Here is a 16,886-nt window from a genome sequence, read left to right on the forward strand (position 1 = left end):
AACTCTTTAAGGTAAGGAGTAACAGTAAACAGTAGCTGATACTTGATATAAGTTAGGCTAGGCGTACGTAGGCCTATGATGTAAGTCCATATAGAAAGGGTTTGCTAATTTTGTCATAAAGGTATAGATTCTATTAATAGCACTATTTTCAGTTTGAGGGTACTGTATTGTTCCATAAATTGCATAAAAATCACAATTAAACGAATTCATAATTTCACCGAGTTACAACCCTTCCATCCCTGCCTCGGTATTTGACAGTAAACGCCTATAGCCTACTAATCCTTAAAATGTATATGTGTATAGTACATTTTCTACTCAGACACATAGTCTTTTACTTCTCAAAATATCCACAGAAACTCGTGTTAACCTTATATATGTCCTGAACAGAACACAAAAGAAGAAAATAAAAGGTTTTCTTATCTGGCATTGTCTGCTGTAACTTATATGAAAGAGTAAGTTGTTAATTTCTGCAAAATATATTTTTATTAGTGTGCAACTTCAAAAAGAAGCATAGAAACTATTTAATTGCAGACATAGCCATTAAAGTAATCTCAATAACATAACACTGATTTCAACACGTACATAAATCAGGAAAAAGCTGCAATGACATAAATCAGGAAAATGCTGTAATGACAATCAGCTGGTTTTCCTGCCAGGCCGCCACAGGCTGTTCCTTTTACCTTCCCGGAAGTTTTCACCAATAGCGAGTTTTATTAATTCCATGTTTTCTTTTTTTAGTAGATTTTGGTATTCAAAGAAAGTTTATAACATGTTTTTCTTATGCTTAGTGTAATTTATCCCAATTGTTAAAATATGTGAAAAGTAAACAAATTATGCAGTGTGCATCCGAAAACAAGCTCCTGTCGTTGACTTGAGCGGGTGTTGTTATTAAATTTAGACTTACCATCACAATACTTTGTAAGCTCTTTATTTGTTAACATTATTTATTGACAAAACATATATCTAAGGGAGAAATTTAGGTTAGTAAATAAGTTTCGATTCACATTACTTGGTAATTATTTGAAAACAATGATGCTATTCAGACAAAATACTTGCAACCAATCAGCTAGCAGGAAACTTTTCTGAGCTAAAAGGGCACCCCTGCGATTGAGTGCAAATGCGCCTTGGTAAAAAAAACTCAGTTTAGAGCTACCTCAACCACATTGATCTTATTCCTGCAGGGGACGGGTTTCGTTTCCATCAGTGTACCTCATGCAGTGCATTGTAGGCATTACTTGAGGTTTTTTGCATTGCCCCTTCAGCTCCTAACTGCAACACTTGTCATTCCTTATACTACACTCCCATTCATGTTCTCTTCTTTCTTTTTACTTCCCACCCTCTCCTAACAATATTGTTTCATAGTGCAACTGCAAGGTTTTCCTCCTGTTACACCTTTCAAACATTTTTACTCTCAATTTCCTTGTCATACTTTCAATTTCCCTGTCAGCACTGAATGACCACATAGGCCCCAGTGCTTGGGGTTTGGCCTAAATTTTATATTCCATTCCATCCCATCCACATTGATCTAATGGAATAACAAAGCTCTTTGTTCAGTATGTTTAAAAACAACCTCATCCGGCTGATATAAAAAAAGAGAGATGAAAAAACTAGGGGAAAACCATATCAGTGTATCTCTGATTAGTCGGTTTAGCTTCTGGAAATTTACTGGTACGGGCAATAAAACTGCACACATTAAGCGATGATCTTCAGGTATCCAAAAGTCTCAATAAGACTGTATCACATGAATTAACTTTCTTCAGTTATCCAAAAGTCTATGTTGAAGAAGAATCCGCAATACTGAATACCCACAATATATATTGAAGTGCAGGTCCCTTAGTGCTTTGGTTTGTCACTGAAATTACTAAGAAAATTACAATCATGGCTGATCAACCAATCTTGATGAGGATTTTCTCAATTTTTGGTGTTGCAAATTTCTTGAATATTGTATTGGTACAAATCAATTAGTTTCATGTTTGCAACATTTAATAACTGCACTGCTTCTGATCCAGTTATTTCCTGTCACAACTTAGTAAATTCTTTTTATTAATTTCTGGAAGGAAAACTTTAGATGGCAAATAAAAAATGGATTCCTATGAACTGATGGTGTCACTTTGCACTTTCAGATACATGCATTGTGAATTAAAGAGTGTTTAGTCCAGTTCCTTAGAACCCAACTCTGAGTACACGTGAATTCTCATCTCAAAAGCCCAGTCTGTGTCATACACTTAATAGCGGGACCCCCCCCCACCAATGATTTACTTAATTATTCATATAGAGAGTTTTTGTTGTTTATGTTTTATCTATATGTTTTTGAATGTTGAAAATAACTGCTAAATTTTTTGTCATTAAAATAGGAAAAGAACAAGGCTAAACTGTGTGTTAATCATTAGCTATAGATAGCTACTCCTTAAAGGTGGTAATTGAAGATAACCATATCCTTAATTGAACAAACAAAGTTAAGTTAATTACTGTACGTTCTGTACTTTTATAATCTTTATGTTACTGAAGAGACAAAAAGAAGACAACAAGAGATTTATAATCTTTGTGTTACTGAAGAGACAAAAGAGAATACAAAAAGAGAGATTGAAGAAGATATGGGCTAAGTTGAAGAGACCTATAAAGGGGTGAAGAGAAGGAAAATACTACCTGCTTCCCCAGCTTCTAATCATATATTGCTTTTGCTTTTTAAAGTGAAATATTTTGGTCATTTCACACATATGGTTAGCACTTTTTTTTTTTTTGTAGGATATCATTTGAAGGGTAGTTATTTGTGTGATGATAGTTCCTGAATTGAAGAATGTATGTTTTTGGTTTTTATATGGGTTGTAGTCCTTCAGTGTTGTTAATATTTGTAGATTTAAGGAGTTTTTTTTTATTTTAACATAGTATGTTGTTGAAATTATAATTGTTTTCTTGTATGTAAATTGTATGCATAGCATAATTATGGTTTACGGAGTATAAATGTTACACTTCAGTATAGCATATCCTTTTAAATATTTTCAGGCTTATCAGTGGAGAAGTTCAGCGAGTTGTGTCGTCAGGATGGGCTCGATCGGCTAGATATGCGCTATGCATCATCTGTGTGTTATGATGCGTGTGTTACTCCGTGCTCGCTCATTCTGGCTCTGATGTATATTGACCGTCTAAGAACAAACAATCCGGAATATTTGGCTACAGCTTCACCTTCACAAGTCTTCATAGTAGCACTGGTAGGGTTCAGCCTAATACAAAGACCATTTTTCCCTTTCATTATGTCTCACTCACAACAAGACAACCAGTGTCTGAATCTTGAACTCGACAAGAAGGTACAGATGGGCACATTCCCTACAAGGCCAGAGTACCTCAGATGTCCTAAGCAATTAATTTTTTTATACATGCAACTTACCCGTCAGATATATACTTAGCTATAGTCTCCGACGTTCCCGACAGAAATTCAAATTTCGCGGTAGGTCAGGTGATTTACCATACCCGCCGCTGGGTTGCGGGAATAGGAACCATTCCCGTTTTCTAATCAGATTTTCTCTGTCGCTGGTTCCGCAACATCTGTTGTTGGTTCCTCCTGCTTAGATTTTCATTTTTAAGCTTGCTGAGGATTATTTTGGACTGACCTTTTGTGATGTATTGGATCTTTGGCTTGGCATACGCTTTTGTGGTTTGATTTTGATTTTGGCTTTGGATTTTCTGTAAGAATGTCTGATCAGAGTGTTGCACCAGTGTTTCGTGTGTGTGTTAAGTCTGATTGTAAGGTGAGACTACCAAAGCTTCGTAGATCCTCATACTGTGTGTTCGAGGTGTAGGGGGAATGATTGCTCGATTGATAACACTTGTGTTGAATGTGAGAATCTCACTGATCTGGAATGGAAGGCTTTGAGCTCTTATGTACGCAAGCTGGAGAAGGATAGAGTTAGGAAGGCTTCTTCTAGAGCTCGAGTAGGTCTCTTTCTAAAGAAGTAGAATTAGAACCTAACACTCTTCCAGATTCGACTGTCACTCCTGTTGTTTCAGCTCCTTCACCCTTCGTCGAACCTGCGGATTAGGTAAGTCGGAGATGGCTGCCATGAAAGCCACGATCCGCAAGATGCAGTTGCAGATGCGTGGTTTTGGAGGAGAAGAAAGGAAAAAAGTGATAGTGATGTGTGTAGTGTCCCCAGTGTAGTGGAGGGGGCGTCTGACCGGCTCCGCATCGCTCCTAGACCTAGACCTCTTCCAAACTCCCAGACCCGGTGGAGGAGGAATGTCGACAGCCGCAAGGGGGATGAAGAGCATTCCCAACGGTCAGGCGTCCCTTCGGCAGCGCCTGTTGACGCATCCCAGGCTGCCTTAGATCGCTGTAGGAAAGGGATCTTGAAGAAGTGTTTCTCGTCTTCTGCTTCCTCTTCGCCCAAGCATGGTTGGAGTTCGGCGGAGGAGTCGCGCCCTTTGAAGAGGACTTGGAAGGCCCCGAGAGGAGACGCATTGGATTCCAGCCCTGAACGCTTCCCTGAGGGTTCTCCCGTTGCGAAGAAGAGAACTCGAAGATCTCCCTCCTCTTCTTCGGGGGGTCAGGAGTCCACCAAGCAGATCCTGGTTGGCCTCCAGGCTCAGCTCGCTGCGCTTGCTAGCTCTTTGACCAAGAGCTCTTCTCGTAGGAAGGATGTCTCTCTGCCTGTCAAGTCCTCCAAGAAACACCTTTCTCCCAGCAAGTTTCCTTCTGTTTGCAAGCGATCTTCGCCTGGACTACGTTCTCCTAATAGAATTCCTTACTCTGTGAAGCGCTCTTCTCCAGTTAAGCGCCCCTCCAGTAGCAGGCGCTCCTCTCCTTGCAGGCGCTTCTCTCCTAGGCGCTCTTCATCGGCTGATAGCGTCTCTCCTCCCAGGCGCTCGCGCCCTCGTTGTCATCGGTCTTCTCCTGTTGGAGATGATCTCTCTCAGTGAAACGCTCTTCACGCAAGCCCCGTTGGAGATACTCTCGTGAAACGCTCCTCCCCAGCCTCCTCCCTTCTGGTAGGCTCCTCTCTCTAAGGGCTCCTCTACCATTCGAGCCTCTTCTCCTGTCAGGCGCCAGTCTTCTAGCAGGCGTTTTTCCCCGGATCGACGCTCTTCAGTGGACAAAGGCTCCTCTCCTTCTAGGCGCTCTTCTTCTGGCAAGTGCCCTTCATCTTCCAAACGTTCTCCTCCTCCTGCAGGCCTGGAAGTTTTTTCGGAGGACGAATCCCCCAAGGATGTCAGTGTTTCGGATTACAAGAGGTTAACAGCTTTGCTTGTTCAGGAGTATGGAGAATCCCTCAAACCTGCTTCTCCTCCTTCTCCTGGCTCCATGCTTTCGAGCACCAAGGCCTCTAAGTCGTCCTCCTTGGTTAAGATCGTCCGACTATTTCGATGAAGAAGGCGCTTAAGGGCTTCGTGAGTGGCTCTCTTCAAGAAGGATGCCGCAAGACAGTCTTCTCCTTGCCTCCTCCAGGCTTTCAGGCAGAGCGGGAATGTGGTACGAGACGAAGGAACCGATGGGGTTGGCTCTCCCCTCATCGGCTGGTTCAGACTTCTCCTCTTTGGTGGATTCTTGAGAAGGCTCTCGCTAATTCGCCAAGGCTTCTTGGGGTTTATGAGAGTTGGATCATTTCCTCAAGGGCCTTTTCCGTGTTCTTGAAGTATTTAACTTCATGGACTGGTCTCTAGGGGCCTTAGTGAAGAAGTGTCTCGAAGAGGACTTGGTCAGCATGGAGGACCTCGGCAGCGTTTTGTCTTGCTTAGACAAGGCTGTCAAGGACGGCTGTATGGAGATCGCTTCCCTTTTTGGTACTGGCTTACTTAAGAAGAGATCCGTATTCAGTGGTTTTCTCTCCAAATCGGTTTCTCCTCTCCAGAGGTCCTCCCTCTTATACGTTCCTCTGTCAAGCCATCTTTTCCCGCAGGAGACGGTTAAAGAAGTGTCTCGTTCGTTGTCGGAGAAAGCGTCTCAGGATCTGCTGGCGCAATCTTCTAAAAGGATGAGACCTGCAGCTCCCCTTGCAAAGAAGGAGAAGGCCCCCTTTCAGGAGCCCTTTTGAGGATCCAGGTCTATCAGGAGGCGTAGGCCTGAAAGAAGAGCAAGACCTTCAGGACTCCCAACCAGGAAGTCCAAGTGAGAAACAAGTCCTCCAGACGCCTGTGGGTGCCAGACTTCTGAACTTCGCCGAAGCCTGGGCACAAAAGGGGGCGGACGAATGGTCCCTCTCTATCCTGAGGAAGGGTTACCTCATTCCCTTCAACTCGAAACCTCCCTTGACAACAACTCCAAGGGAGTTATCGGCGAGATACAAGGATCCTGTGCGAAGGCAAGCCCTTCTGCTAGCTGTCGATCAAATGCTAGCAAAGGCTGCCATAGAACCTGTTCAAGATCTTCATTCCCCGGGGTTTTACAATCGGCTTTTTCTAGTGCCAAAAACTTCGGGGAGGTGGAGACCGGTGTTGGATGTGAGCTCCCTGAACGCGTATGTCATCAAGAAGAAGTTCTCGATGGAGACGACGTCCTCTGTTCTGTCGTCTCTTCGTCAAGGAGATTGGATGGTGTCCCTGGACCTTCAGGATGCATACTTCCACGTACCCATCCATCCCTCCTCCAGGAAGTTCCTAAGGTTCATGGTAAATGGAAGAACCTTCCAGTTCAGGGCTCTGTGCTTCGGACTTTCCACAGCCCCCCAAGTGTTCACGACCATTCTCAAGAATGTGGCTTATTGGTTACATTTAGAAGGGTAAGGATTTCCTTGTATCTCGACGATTGGCTGATTCGGTCCAATCAAGAAGCCGTTGTCTGGAGGACCTATCTCGCACCTTAAGTCTGGTACAGTCTCTAGGACTTTTAGTAAACCTCGAGAAGTCCCAGATGATTCCTCAGCAGGAAATTGTCTACCTGGGGATTCTGATGGATTCTCGGGGTTTTCAAGCGTTTCCATCCCTGGAAAGAAGGGAACGCTGCCTTCAAAAGGTGACAGACTTTCTAGAGAAAGACAGATGTTCTGCGAGGGAATGGATGAGTCTGCTGGGGACCATTTCCTCGCTGGAACAGTTCGTTTCTCTAGGAAGGCTGCACTTAAGACCTCTGCAGTTCTTCCTGAGCGAGTCTTGGGATCGGAAGTCCCAAGAGTTGTCAGACTCCTTTCTGATTTCGGACCAAGTAAAAGAACATCTCCGTTGGTGGTTAGACCCCAGAAACTGGGTGAGGAATCCTCTTCAACCGCCGAACCCTCGCCTGAGTGTTGTTTTCAGACGCATCGGAGTCGGGTTGGGGGAGCAACACTAGGCTCGGAAGAAGTGTCAGGCACCTGGGAAGCAGAACAGAGGTCCTGGCACATCAACAAGAAGGAACTAGTAGCCATACATCTAGCACTCGTCCGCTTGAATGGCTAGTCAAGGGGTCGGTAGTGCTTGTAAATTCCGACAACACCACAGCCCTGGCTTATATCAGAAAGCAAGGGGACTCACTCCTTCTCCCTTTACGTTGCAGCAAGGAGCCTTCTGATGTGGGCGGAGGAGAGAACATCATTCTCCCTCACCAGGTTTGTTCAGGGAGAAAGGAATGTGAGAGCGGACCTGCTCAGCAGGAAAGACCAGGTGCTTCCCACGGAATGGTCTCTACATCCAGAGATTTGCGAAAGGCTGTGGTTCCTTTGGGGGAGACCCAATATCGACCTCTTTGCCACACATTGGAACAAGAGATTGGAGAACTACTGCTCCCCTATCTCGGACCCCAGAGCAGTAGCGATAGACGGCCTTCTCCTAAATTGGGAAGGTCTAGACGGGTATGCCTTTCCCCGTTCAAGATTCTAGGGAGGTGATAAGAAAGTTCGCTTCCTCAAAGGGCACCAAACTCACCCTGATCGCTCCCTTTTGGCCATCTCGAGACTGGTTCACAGAGGTACTGGAATGGATGATAGACTTTCCCAGGTCGCTCCCTCTCAGGAGCGATCTTCTCAAACAGCCCCACTTCGACAGATATCACAAGAACCTCCCCTGCTCTCAACCTAACTGCCTTCAGACTGTCGAAGGACTGGTTAGAGCGAAGGGATTTTCAGCGCAAGGCTGCGAGGCTATCGCCAGAGCCAGAAGATCCTCTACCTTGCGCCTCTACCAGTCGGTGTGGGAAGTCTTTAGGAGATGGTGCCGAGCTCAGAAAGTGTCCTCTTCCAGTACCTCTGTAATGGATATAGCAGATTTCCTTATTTATCTAAGGGAACAGTGTAATCTAGCGGTTTCCACCATCAAGGGTTATAGAAGCATGCTTTCCTCAGTTTTTAGACACAGAGGTCTTAACATCTCTGAAAATAAGGACCTTCATGACCTTATAAGGTCTTTCGAAACGTCTAAAAACAAGTCCCCTAGACCTCCCAGCTGGAATTTGGATGTGGTCTTAAAATTCTTGATGTCCGATAAATTTGAGCCTCCTTGATCTGCCTCTTTCAGGGATCTAACCAGGAAATCGTTGTTTCTTTTGCTCTTGCATCTGCTAAAAGATTGAGCAAATTACAGGCTTTGGAAGGTTCTGTCGGCTTTAAAAGGACTCTGCAATCTGCTCCTTTAAGCCCCTCTTTTTAGCAAAGAATGAGAACCCTTCCAAACCTTGGCCTAGGAGTTTTGAGGTCAAAGGACTCTCCACGATATCAGGACAAGAGCTGGAGCACACTCTCTGTCCAGTAAGAAGCCTTAGATGTTATCTGGAGAGAAAGAAACAGCTCGGGGGCAATACTGAAAGTCTTTGGTGCTCAGTCAAGGATCCTTCAAGAACTATTTCTAAGAACGCCCAGGCTTTCTTCATTAGAGATGTTATCAAGGAGGCGCATCTTTCTTGCAAGGACGAGCACTTACAGCTCCTGAGAGTGAATGCCCATGAGGTGAGAGCCATAGCTACTTCTCTGGCTTTTCACAAGTCTTGGTCTCTCCAGTCTACTGTGGACTCTACGTACTGGAGATGTAACTCAGTGTTTGCTTCTCATTATTTGAGAGATGTTAAAATGTTACATATGAGAAGTGCTTCTCTCTAGGAGCTTACGTATCCAGCTGATTGGTGCTGGGTCAAGGAGCTGAAGCTAATCCTTTTTAGTCTAACTATTTAGTTGTTTTTTTAATGCGTGGTTGTGTTTTTACGGTCGGCTGGAAGAGAGTGTTGGAGATACTCTCTCTTTCATCTCGTATCACTAACAAGGTTAGGTGTGGTCAGGTGGTCGGGTTTGGTTATTAGCTCCTTGTAGTTTATTATTATTACCTAGCTCTGTCATGTAAGAGGGATAGCCCCCATTGATATGATTCAGGTAGAGGGCTCTGTCTTGTAAGTGGGTTAATCCCCATTGACACGATCCATTTGATAAAAATGCCTCATGAAGAGTTATCTCCAAATCTTTTACCTTTATTGAAGTTAAATATTCATAGTTAGAGGGCAGTTGCTACAGTTTATAGTTTTCTGAAAAATTTGTCACTTGAAGATGTAATTAATATGGCACAGTGGAGTGCAGTTCGGCTTTTGCTGCTCATTATCGTAAAGATGAAGAAATCACATTTGAAAACTGTAAAGCCCTTAGCCCACTAGTAGTAGCAGGTAAAGTCTTTTTCTGAACCAAAAGAAAGAGCTACCTTTTAGGTTCTTTATTTTATCCTGGTTTTGGTTTGTGGGGAGCATGATGGTACAGGCAGTCCCTGGTTTATGACGGGGGTTCTGTTCCTGTGCTGCGTTGTAAGCCGAAAAATCATTGAAAATTGTCAAAAATCCTAAGAAAACCTTACTTTAAATGCTTTGGGTGTATTGAAAACTATATAAACTGCATTTTTATTAAGTTTTTTCATAGAACAAAAACTCCAAATTTTGATTATTCTGCTGTTTTGTAGCCATGTTTCTTCAGACGGATCAGCGTCGTAACCCCGGAACATGTGTCGTGAACTGGTAAATAATTTCTGATGAATATATTTGAAAAGTGTTGTAACCATGGAACATTGTAAGCCGGACCTATCGTTACCCTGGGGACTGCCTGTACTTTTGTTACACAGGAGCATACCTTTGTATCATAGGTATTTGTTGTTTATTGACTGTCGTTTGGATTTGGGGGCTTTCAGACCCAGGCACAGGGGTCCAATCAAGCAGCTTCTTCCATGCTGGCTGAAGAAGAAGCGTTTTTCTGTGCCAGGCTACTCTTAGTTTTACACACATGAGGGCCTTGCCCCTGAATGGAATCCACCTTGGCAGCAGTATTACCCAGAGAGGATTCCAGATCAGGTAAGAATGTTTTTAGTTGTTATACAAGAAGCTCTTAGCTCACTTGGCTAAGCATAATTTTGTCTAGCTGCACTGCCCACCATCCTTTTCTCAATGGGGGAATCAGCTAATTTAACAGTAGGTATGGTTCATCCCAAATAATATAAATTTTCATCATAAAATTCCTTATTTGGATACTTATGTACTGTTAAATTGACATCTCACCCAGCCTTCCCACATCTTAGTGGGCTGTCAAGGACAATTCTGACTAGAGCTTAAAATGTTCGAACACACCTGGCGGAGAAATGTAAACCAGACAGTTTTCCAGGTCAGCCAAGCGATCTTCTTTTTGTTTGAATGCCTACTCGTCTATTGGTGCAGGAGATACAGGCAGTCCCCGGTTAACGGCGGGCTCGGTTAATCGCGATCCGGTTTTGTGCCGTTTGTCTAGCGACGAAAATTGGCAATTTTTGGCGCCGAAAATTGCCAATTTCCGCTTATCGGCGCCAATAATTGGGTATTGGTGCTGATACATACCTAACAGAGGTGCCGATAACCGAAAATCGGTGCTTTTCGCCGCCGATATGCCCTGAAAATCGCCGAAAAGCACCGAAATCGCTGATTTTCAGTTAGCGGCAATTTTCGATTATCATCACACCCACAGAAATGGAACCCCGCTGTTAACTGGGGACTGCCTGTATAAGCCAATTTAACAGTAGGTAAGTATCCAGATAAGAAATTTTATTATGCAAATTTATATATTCTTCTGGGTGCCTTATTTTCAAGTACTAAAAACTTATCCGAAGTCACTGTACTGTACCAAGACTCATGCCCATAAATCAAAATACTCCTAACCATTACCTTATAAATTTTGATTTTTGTATGCACAGAAAAATTGCTATTACAGTCATACCCCAAGCTTATGCTAGGTTAGGTTCTAGACCCCCTCGCGCAAGGCGAATTTCTGCGCAAGTTTGACATGGTCTCTGAAAATGCTAATAAATGCTCATTTTTAGAATTTAAACACTAAATATGACCCTAATCATGCTCCCAAAGTATTAAACTAACTTTTAAATGAAATTAAAGTTACTATAATTTTGTTTAAAAGTCAGCTTAATACTGTACATTACCCTTAAAAAAAGAAATAAATGGTTGACGTAAAAATATAGTGTGTGAAGATTACTATACTATTTCTCTCTCTCTCCCCATTTCACCGATATAGTTTTAGAAGTCTTCTCAACCTTGTTTATAAAAACTTCTTTATTCTGTCTCTTCTCTTTGTTTTGAAATGCTCTATGTTTCTGTTTTAGAATGGTGTATTTACAGTTCATAGACGGTACAGGTAAAATTAGATCAGTTTAAAATTATCTGCTGTACAGGTAAAGACACAGAGAGAACCAGTAACACGTAGGTTGCACTAACTACGAGAGAGAGAGAGAGAATCCTTTGGCCTGCAAATCAGCAACACTCCCATTCTTGTCATGTAAAACAGACATAACTGGATATAACAGCTATGCCTTAAGATTCTATTCAATAAGGTACAAAAGATGAGGGAAAGATATTTGTTTGTTCAAAATATGTATCACATACGAATTTTGTAATTAGTCATTATTATTAATTATTATTTAATCTTATTTATCTTATTAATATTTGAAAATTAGTACTTATTATTAGGTAAAAATTTATTTATCATTACAAAACAAATAAACATATACATGTACCATAAAAATTCTTTCATCTCAGTAAGAAAGAGAGAGATAGAAAATTATTATTTATATTATTTAATGTTATTTAATTTACACATAAAAGCTTGAAAACTTATAAATTACATAAAAAATTAAACATAAACACTTTTGCAGGGTTTCTCAGTATTCACAAATGTTGGCGTGTCTGAAAAACTCATGTACAACAGTTAGTTAGGTTCCAATGAAAAGTTCGTGTGTCTGTATTTGCGCAACTCGAATCACGCAAGTTTGAGATATTACTGTATTCCAAATATTTTTAAACATTCCCATTGTTTGATGAGCATTTTTTAATCCATAAACCTTTTGCTCAGAGAACCATCCTTATTTGGATAAGTACCTAAATCTTTAAACTTATCCACTTGCTTTTCAACCATGCCTTCAGTTAGACAATCCTGTGCGTTTTCAATATTCATATTCACAATTTCAGTTTTTCCATTATTAATAACTAAACCAATCTTTTGACCTTCACTCACTAGTTAATCCAACACACACTGCATCTCTTCTGGTCCCTCGCAGCTCAAAACTATATCCTCAGCATAATCTAAGTCAAGAAGTTTCTCATTTTCTCCCCAGAGTGTACCTGCATCCTTTTCTCTTGTAACCCGTTTCATAATGTAATCTACGATCTGTACAAACAACAGAGGAGACAGAGTGCCATCTTGAATCACACCAGACTTAACTTCAAATGGATCACTCAAACAACCATCAACCACTACTTTACAAGATGTGCCCTCATGAATGTTCATAATAACCCTCACAAACTTTTCTGGTATTCCATAATGCCTCATGATTTTTCCCACAGTCTGTCCTGAAATACTGTCAAAGGCCTTTTCAAAATCAGTAAAACAAAGACTTAACAGAGTTTTCATTTTATTAGCTTGCTGCATTAAATACTCAACTATGAAGATCACATCTCTGCAACCTTGCCCCTTTCTAAAACTTTCCTGTTCATCCCTCAGAGTACCATCAATTACTGTCTCCAACCTATTCAACAGTATTCTATTGAAAATTTTCAAGGCTACAAGTGACTCTAAAACCTTCCTGTTCATCCCTCAGAGTACCATCAATTACTGTCTCCAGCCTATTCAACAGTATTCTATTGAAAATTTTCAAGGCTACAAGTGACTCTAAAACCTTGCTGTTCATCCGTCAGAATACCATCAATTACTGTCTCCAACCTATTCAACCGTATTCTATTGAAAATTTTCAAGGCTATAAGTAACAAAGTGATTCCGTCCAATTACCGCACCTACTCAGATCTCCTTTCTTTGGAACTTTATTGATCACACCATTCTTCCAACCTGATGGTATTATCTCTGTCACCCATATACCATTGAATAATATCTTCAAGACAAATACCAATATATCCTCCTCCACTTTAAACATTTCCGGGAATAAACCATCATCTCCTGGTGCCTTATAATTCTTTAACTTTTATTGCTTTAACTACTTCCAGCCTGATCTCATCTTCATCAATATTTGAATCTTCCTGAGTAGGGGTATATCCTCTTCCTTTTGGGGGGTGGGCTCCTTATCTTTGACCAGTGGCGATTCTAGGACTCTGAAAGTGGGGGGGCCACTTCAGGGCCAATATAAATTACTTTCATAACTTGCATTTGTAAAACATATACATGTATGCCTACACAAACATTATGATAATGGAGGTTATTAAATTATTTAAAAAAAAATATATATGTATTTCTTGCAATATATTTTAACAAAATCAAAAAATATGGCAATGTTTCTCCAATGTACAGTTGGACACCTGAATATAGCATGTATTCCTTGAATTTTTCGATATGAGGAAACTATATGGTGGGATAGATGTCTGTTTTGATACCGGTATGCAGTAGTTAAATAATATGGCCAATTGACAATTGTCTTGTAAAATTTAATAATGTTTGTAAGTCCGGGATAAGAGTTTTGACTGCCCTTCATACACAATAATGAAATAGCAGAGAAAATCTCCATTGGCAAACTGTAAAGCGTGTCACTTAACAAACAGTGATTTGCTTGACATTTCAGTACTTTTTATTACTATAAATCATCTGTGAATCCTTATAATTAACCATTTTTCATTATAAACTACAAATAAAGGAAATTATTTTGGTGTTTGATTTTACTAAGTTCTTGGATTGACAACCTGACCCTTGGTCAGACTTTTTAACGTGACTGCACCTATAATTGCATAGCACTTATGTACAGCATAATAGGTCCACAAAATGTTATGAGTGACTATATCGCTATTGGCCTATATGACTATATCAACAATAAAACTATGACCTCAACAACAACGTATGTAATCTAGATAAAAATACTGAGACACAAGGCATGAGCAATCATGCAATGGCATGCTGTGGGAATGACATGATTTTCATATAGGCTAGTATAGTCGAGTAGAGTTCACCTCAGGAAAGTGAAAATCACCCTGCTGGTAACACCGTTGCTAGGCAACCACTTTACTTTCTACATAATTATGTTGAAAGGACAAACCTAAGTAGCCTACTTCAAAAATTCATAAAAACTATCTTCAAAACAAAAATGAATCATGAGTTATGAATGTAATGTAAATATTATGTTGATATTAAAACCCCATGCAAGCATGCATGAAGTAATGCAGTGTTGCCAACAGGGCTAGTTTCCCTTTCCTGAGGTGAAGTAGAGTATAGTGCGTTATTTAGTGCAGCTTAATTCTAATTATCATGCCGGCTATAAAATTCATCAACAAAACAGTCTAAATCAATTCCCTCGCAAGTTGCACTTTCAATGGACAGTAATGCGATATTACTCAATCTAGCACTGGTCATGGAATTTCTGAGAAATGTTTTCACTAATTTCATTTTTGAAAAACTTCTCTCACAAGCAAAACACTGGTAACAGGAAGAGTGACAGATATTAACAATAGTTTGTACAAACAGTCAAATGCAGCCTTATAAGGACTAAGGAATGACAGGAATTGTGTAATGGATGTAGGCTGTATTGGCTCTTTAGCGTGAGTAATTTCTTCACCAGAGGGATCTCATATTGTAAATCATTTTGACTGACCGAGTATGCCATTGCATATGCCTTCAAGTCTTCTTCTAACAAGAATGTCTGTCCTCCAGGACAGAGAGCTGAAATACCACAGAAAATTGCATTTGACTCTTTGGAGAAACGACGGTCTAATTCACTAATTAAGCAGTCTAGGACTTCATAGAAAATCCTGATGTTTGCACATGACATGGAACAGAAGATCCTTGACCACTTGTTTCAAACACGATAAATCCATCAAGCTTTGAGGTTTCTTTACCCGTTTTCTTGTTGTTGTTGGTGTAATGCAGCATTTCCTGCAGAGTTCATTAACCTTCTCAGAGTAATGGTCATTCAAGTCAGAGTTATGACATTAACTAAATGTTCATGGAGTGACGAAATTAGATTTGCTGCTTTTCCTAGGTCTGCTTGTTTATCCTGTAGCTGTGTAGACACTTTATTAACTTTTCCAAGAATATCTGTGAAAAATTGCAATAAAAACAAACTCTGCATCAATCTGGGCAAGCAAACCGCGAGCGGATACAGCTCGGGCACCAATGTCATCTTCAGAAATTTCCTTCAAAAGTCTCATTATGCATTCCAGACGGAGTAGAGCATTTTCACACGAGGTGGCCCGACACCACCACCTTGTGTCACTGAGATGCTGCAGTTCGTACTTGTTCTTCAGGCAACATTTCACGCTGTATCAAAATGAATTTCTCATGAACTACCGAGTTACTAGCAAAGATATAGAGTTCTTCAAGCAAACTAAAGAATTCAGCAGCTTGGGGTACATACTTTGCAACATTTATCAACACTAAATTGAGCCTGTGTCCATAGCAGTGTATATAATATGCAAAAGGAGCTTTATCAAGAATTCGTTTCTGAACACCACTAATCCCTCCACTCATCACTGATGCCCCATCAAATCTAATCCTACAAGAGAAGATTTGTAATCCAACCCCAGTTTATCCAAACTCTTCAAAATAATATCTGTGATAGAGGCAGCATCAACAAGTCCATCTGAGTGAAAGAAATGAAGCACTCCTGAATACAATTTTGCTATTTCATCATAAAATCTAATAACTAATGCCAACTGCTCTGCCTTACTAACATCCTTGGCTTCATCAGCTTGAACAGAAAAGTAATGACATGACCTAACTTTTTCTGCAATTTCTTCCTTCACCATACATGCAAGTGTGTCAATCATCTCATTCTGTATTGCAGAACAAGTGTATTTTTCATTTTTGGACCACTTTCTACTCTATCAGCTATAATAGGATCACGTTTAGCAGTGAATCTGAGAATCTTACGAACATTTCCTGGATTCAGTTCATCATCACCTTCTCTATGTCCTCTCTGCGAAATGTCTTGTGTTACAGTCAACAGGATTATTTCACCTAATGTCTTTATGTAATGACGATTTTCACGAACTTTCTTCTGGTATGCCTCACTTATACACTGAGCAATTGATGTTTTATCAGCTTTATTTCGTTGATAGTCCGCCCATGCAATACAAAAGTTTGTGGCACTGTGAGGAAATGTGCTTTTCGATGGCACCATCTTTTCCATGTGCTTTCTTCCATCGTCTAAAGCCACTCTTTATGAATGCTTCATCTGCATTGCCATATGTTGGTGGAGCAAAGTGCCTGCATGCAAAACAGAACATTGCATCTCGTTCTTTAGAATATTCAGCCCATTCATATTTGTCAACCAAGCCCCACAAAAGACCGAAAGCATGAGACTTTCCTTCACTATGCCTTGGATACTCTTTTAAGCGTGCCTGAATAGGATTCTCAGAAGCAGATTGAGAAATGTCAGCTGGTGCAGAATCTTCCTTTTTCTGTTTCTTTGTTGGATGATCATGTGAACTTGATCTTGCAGGATTGCCAATACTTTCACGATCACAGTCTCCCTGACTTCTTAGCAGGTTT

At 40.9% G+C, this 16,886-nt stretch overlaps 1 protein-coding gene across 1 annotated transcript in view; it reads left to right on the forward strand.

Moving 5' to 3' along the window:
- Positions 1 to 16,886, forward strand: part of LOC136844871 (uncharacterized) — a 92,370-nt gene that overhangs the window by 35,077 nt on the left and 40,407 nt on the right. The window contains exon 3 of the mRNA XM_067114133.1: positions 3,004 to 3,209. Coding sequence (XP_066970234.1) covers positions 3,004 to 3,209 — 206 coding nt within the window. The remainder of the gene's footprint in view (positions 1 to 3,003; positions 3,210 to 16,886) is intronic.

Source organism: Macrobrachium rosenbergii, chromosome 13 (genome assembly GCF_040412425.1).
Source record: "Macrobrachium rosenbergii isolate ZJJX-2024 chromosome 13, ASM4041242v1, whole genome shotgun sequence".
NCBI classification, from domain to species: Eukaryota; Metazoa; Arthropoda; class Malacostraca; order Decapoda; family Palaemonidae; genus Macrobrachium; species Macrobrachium rosenbergii.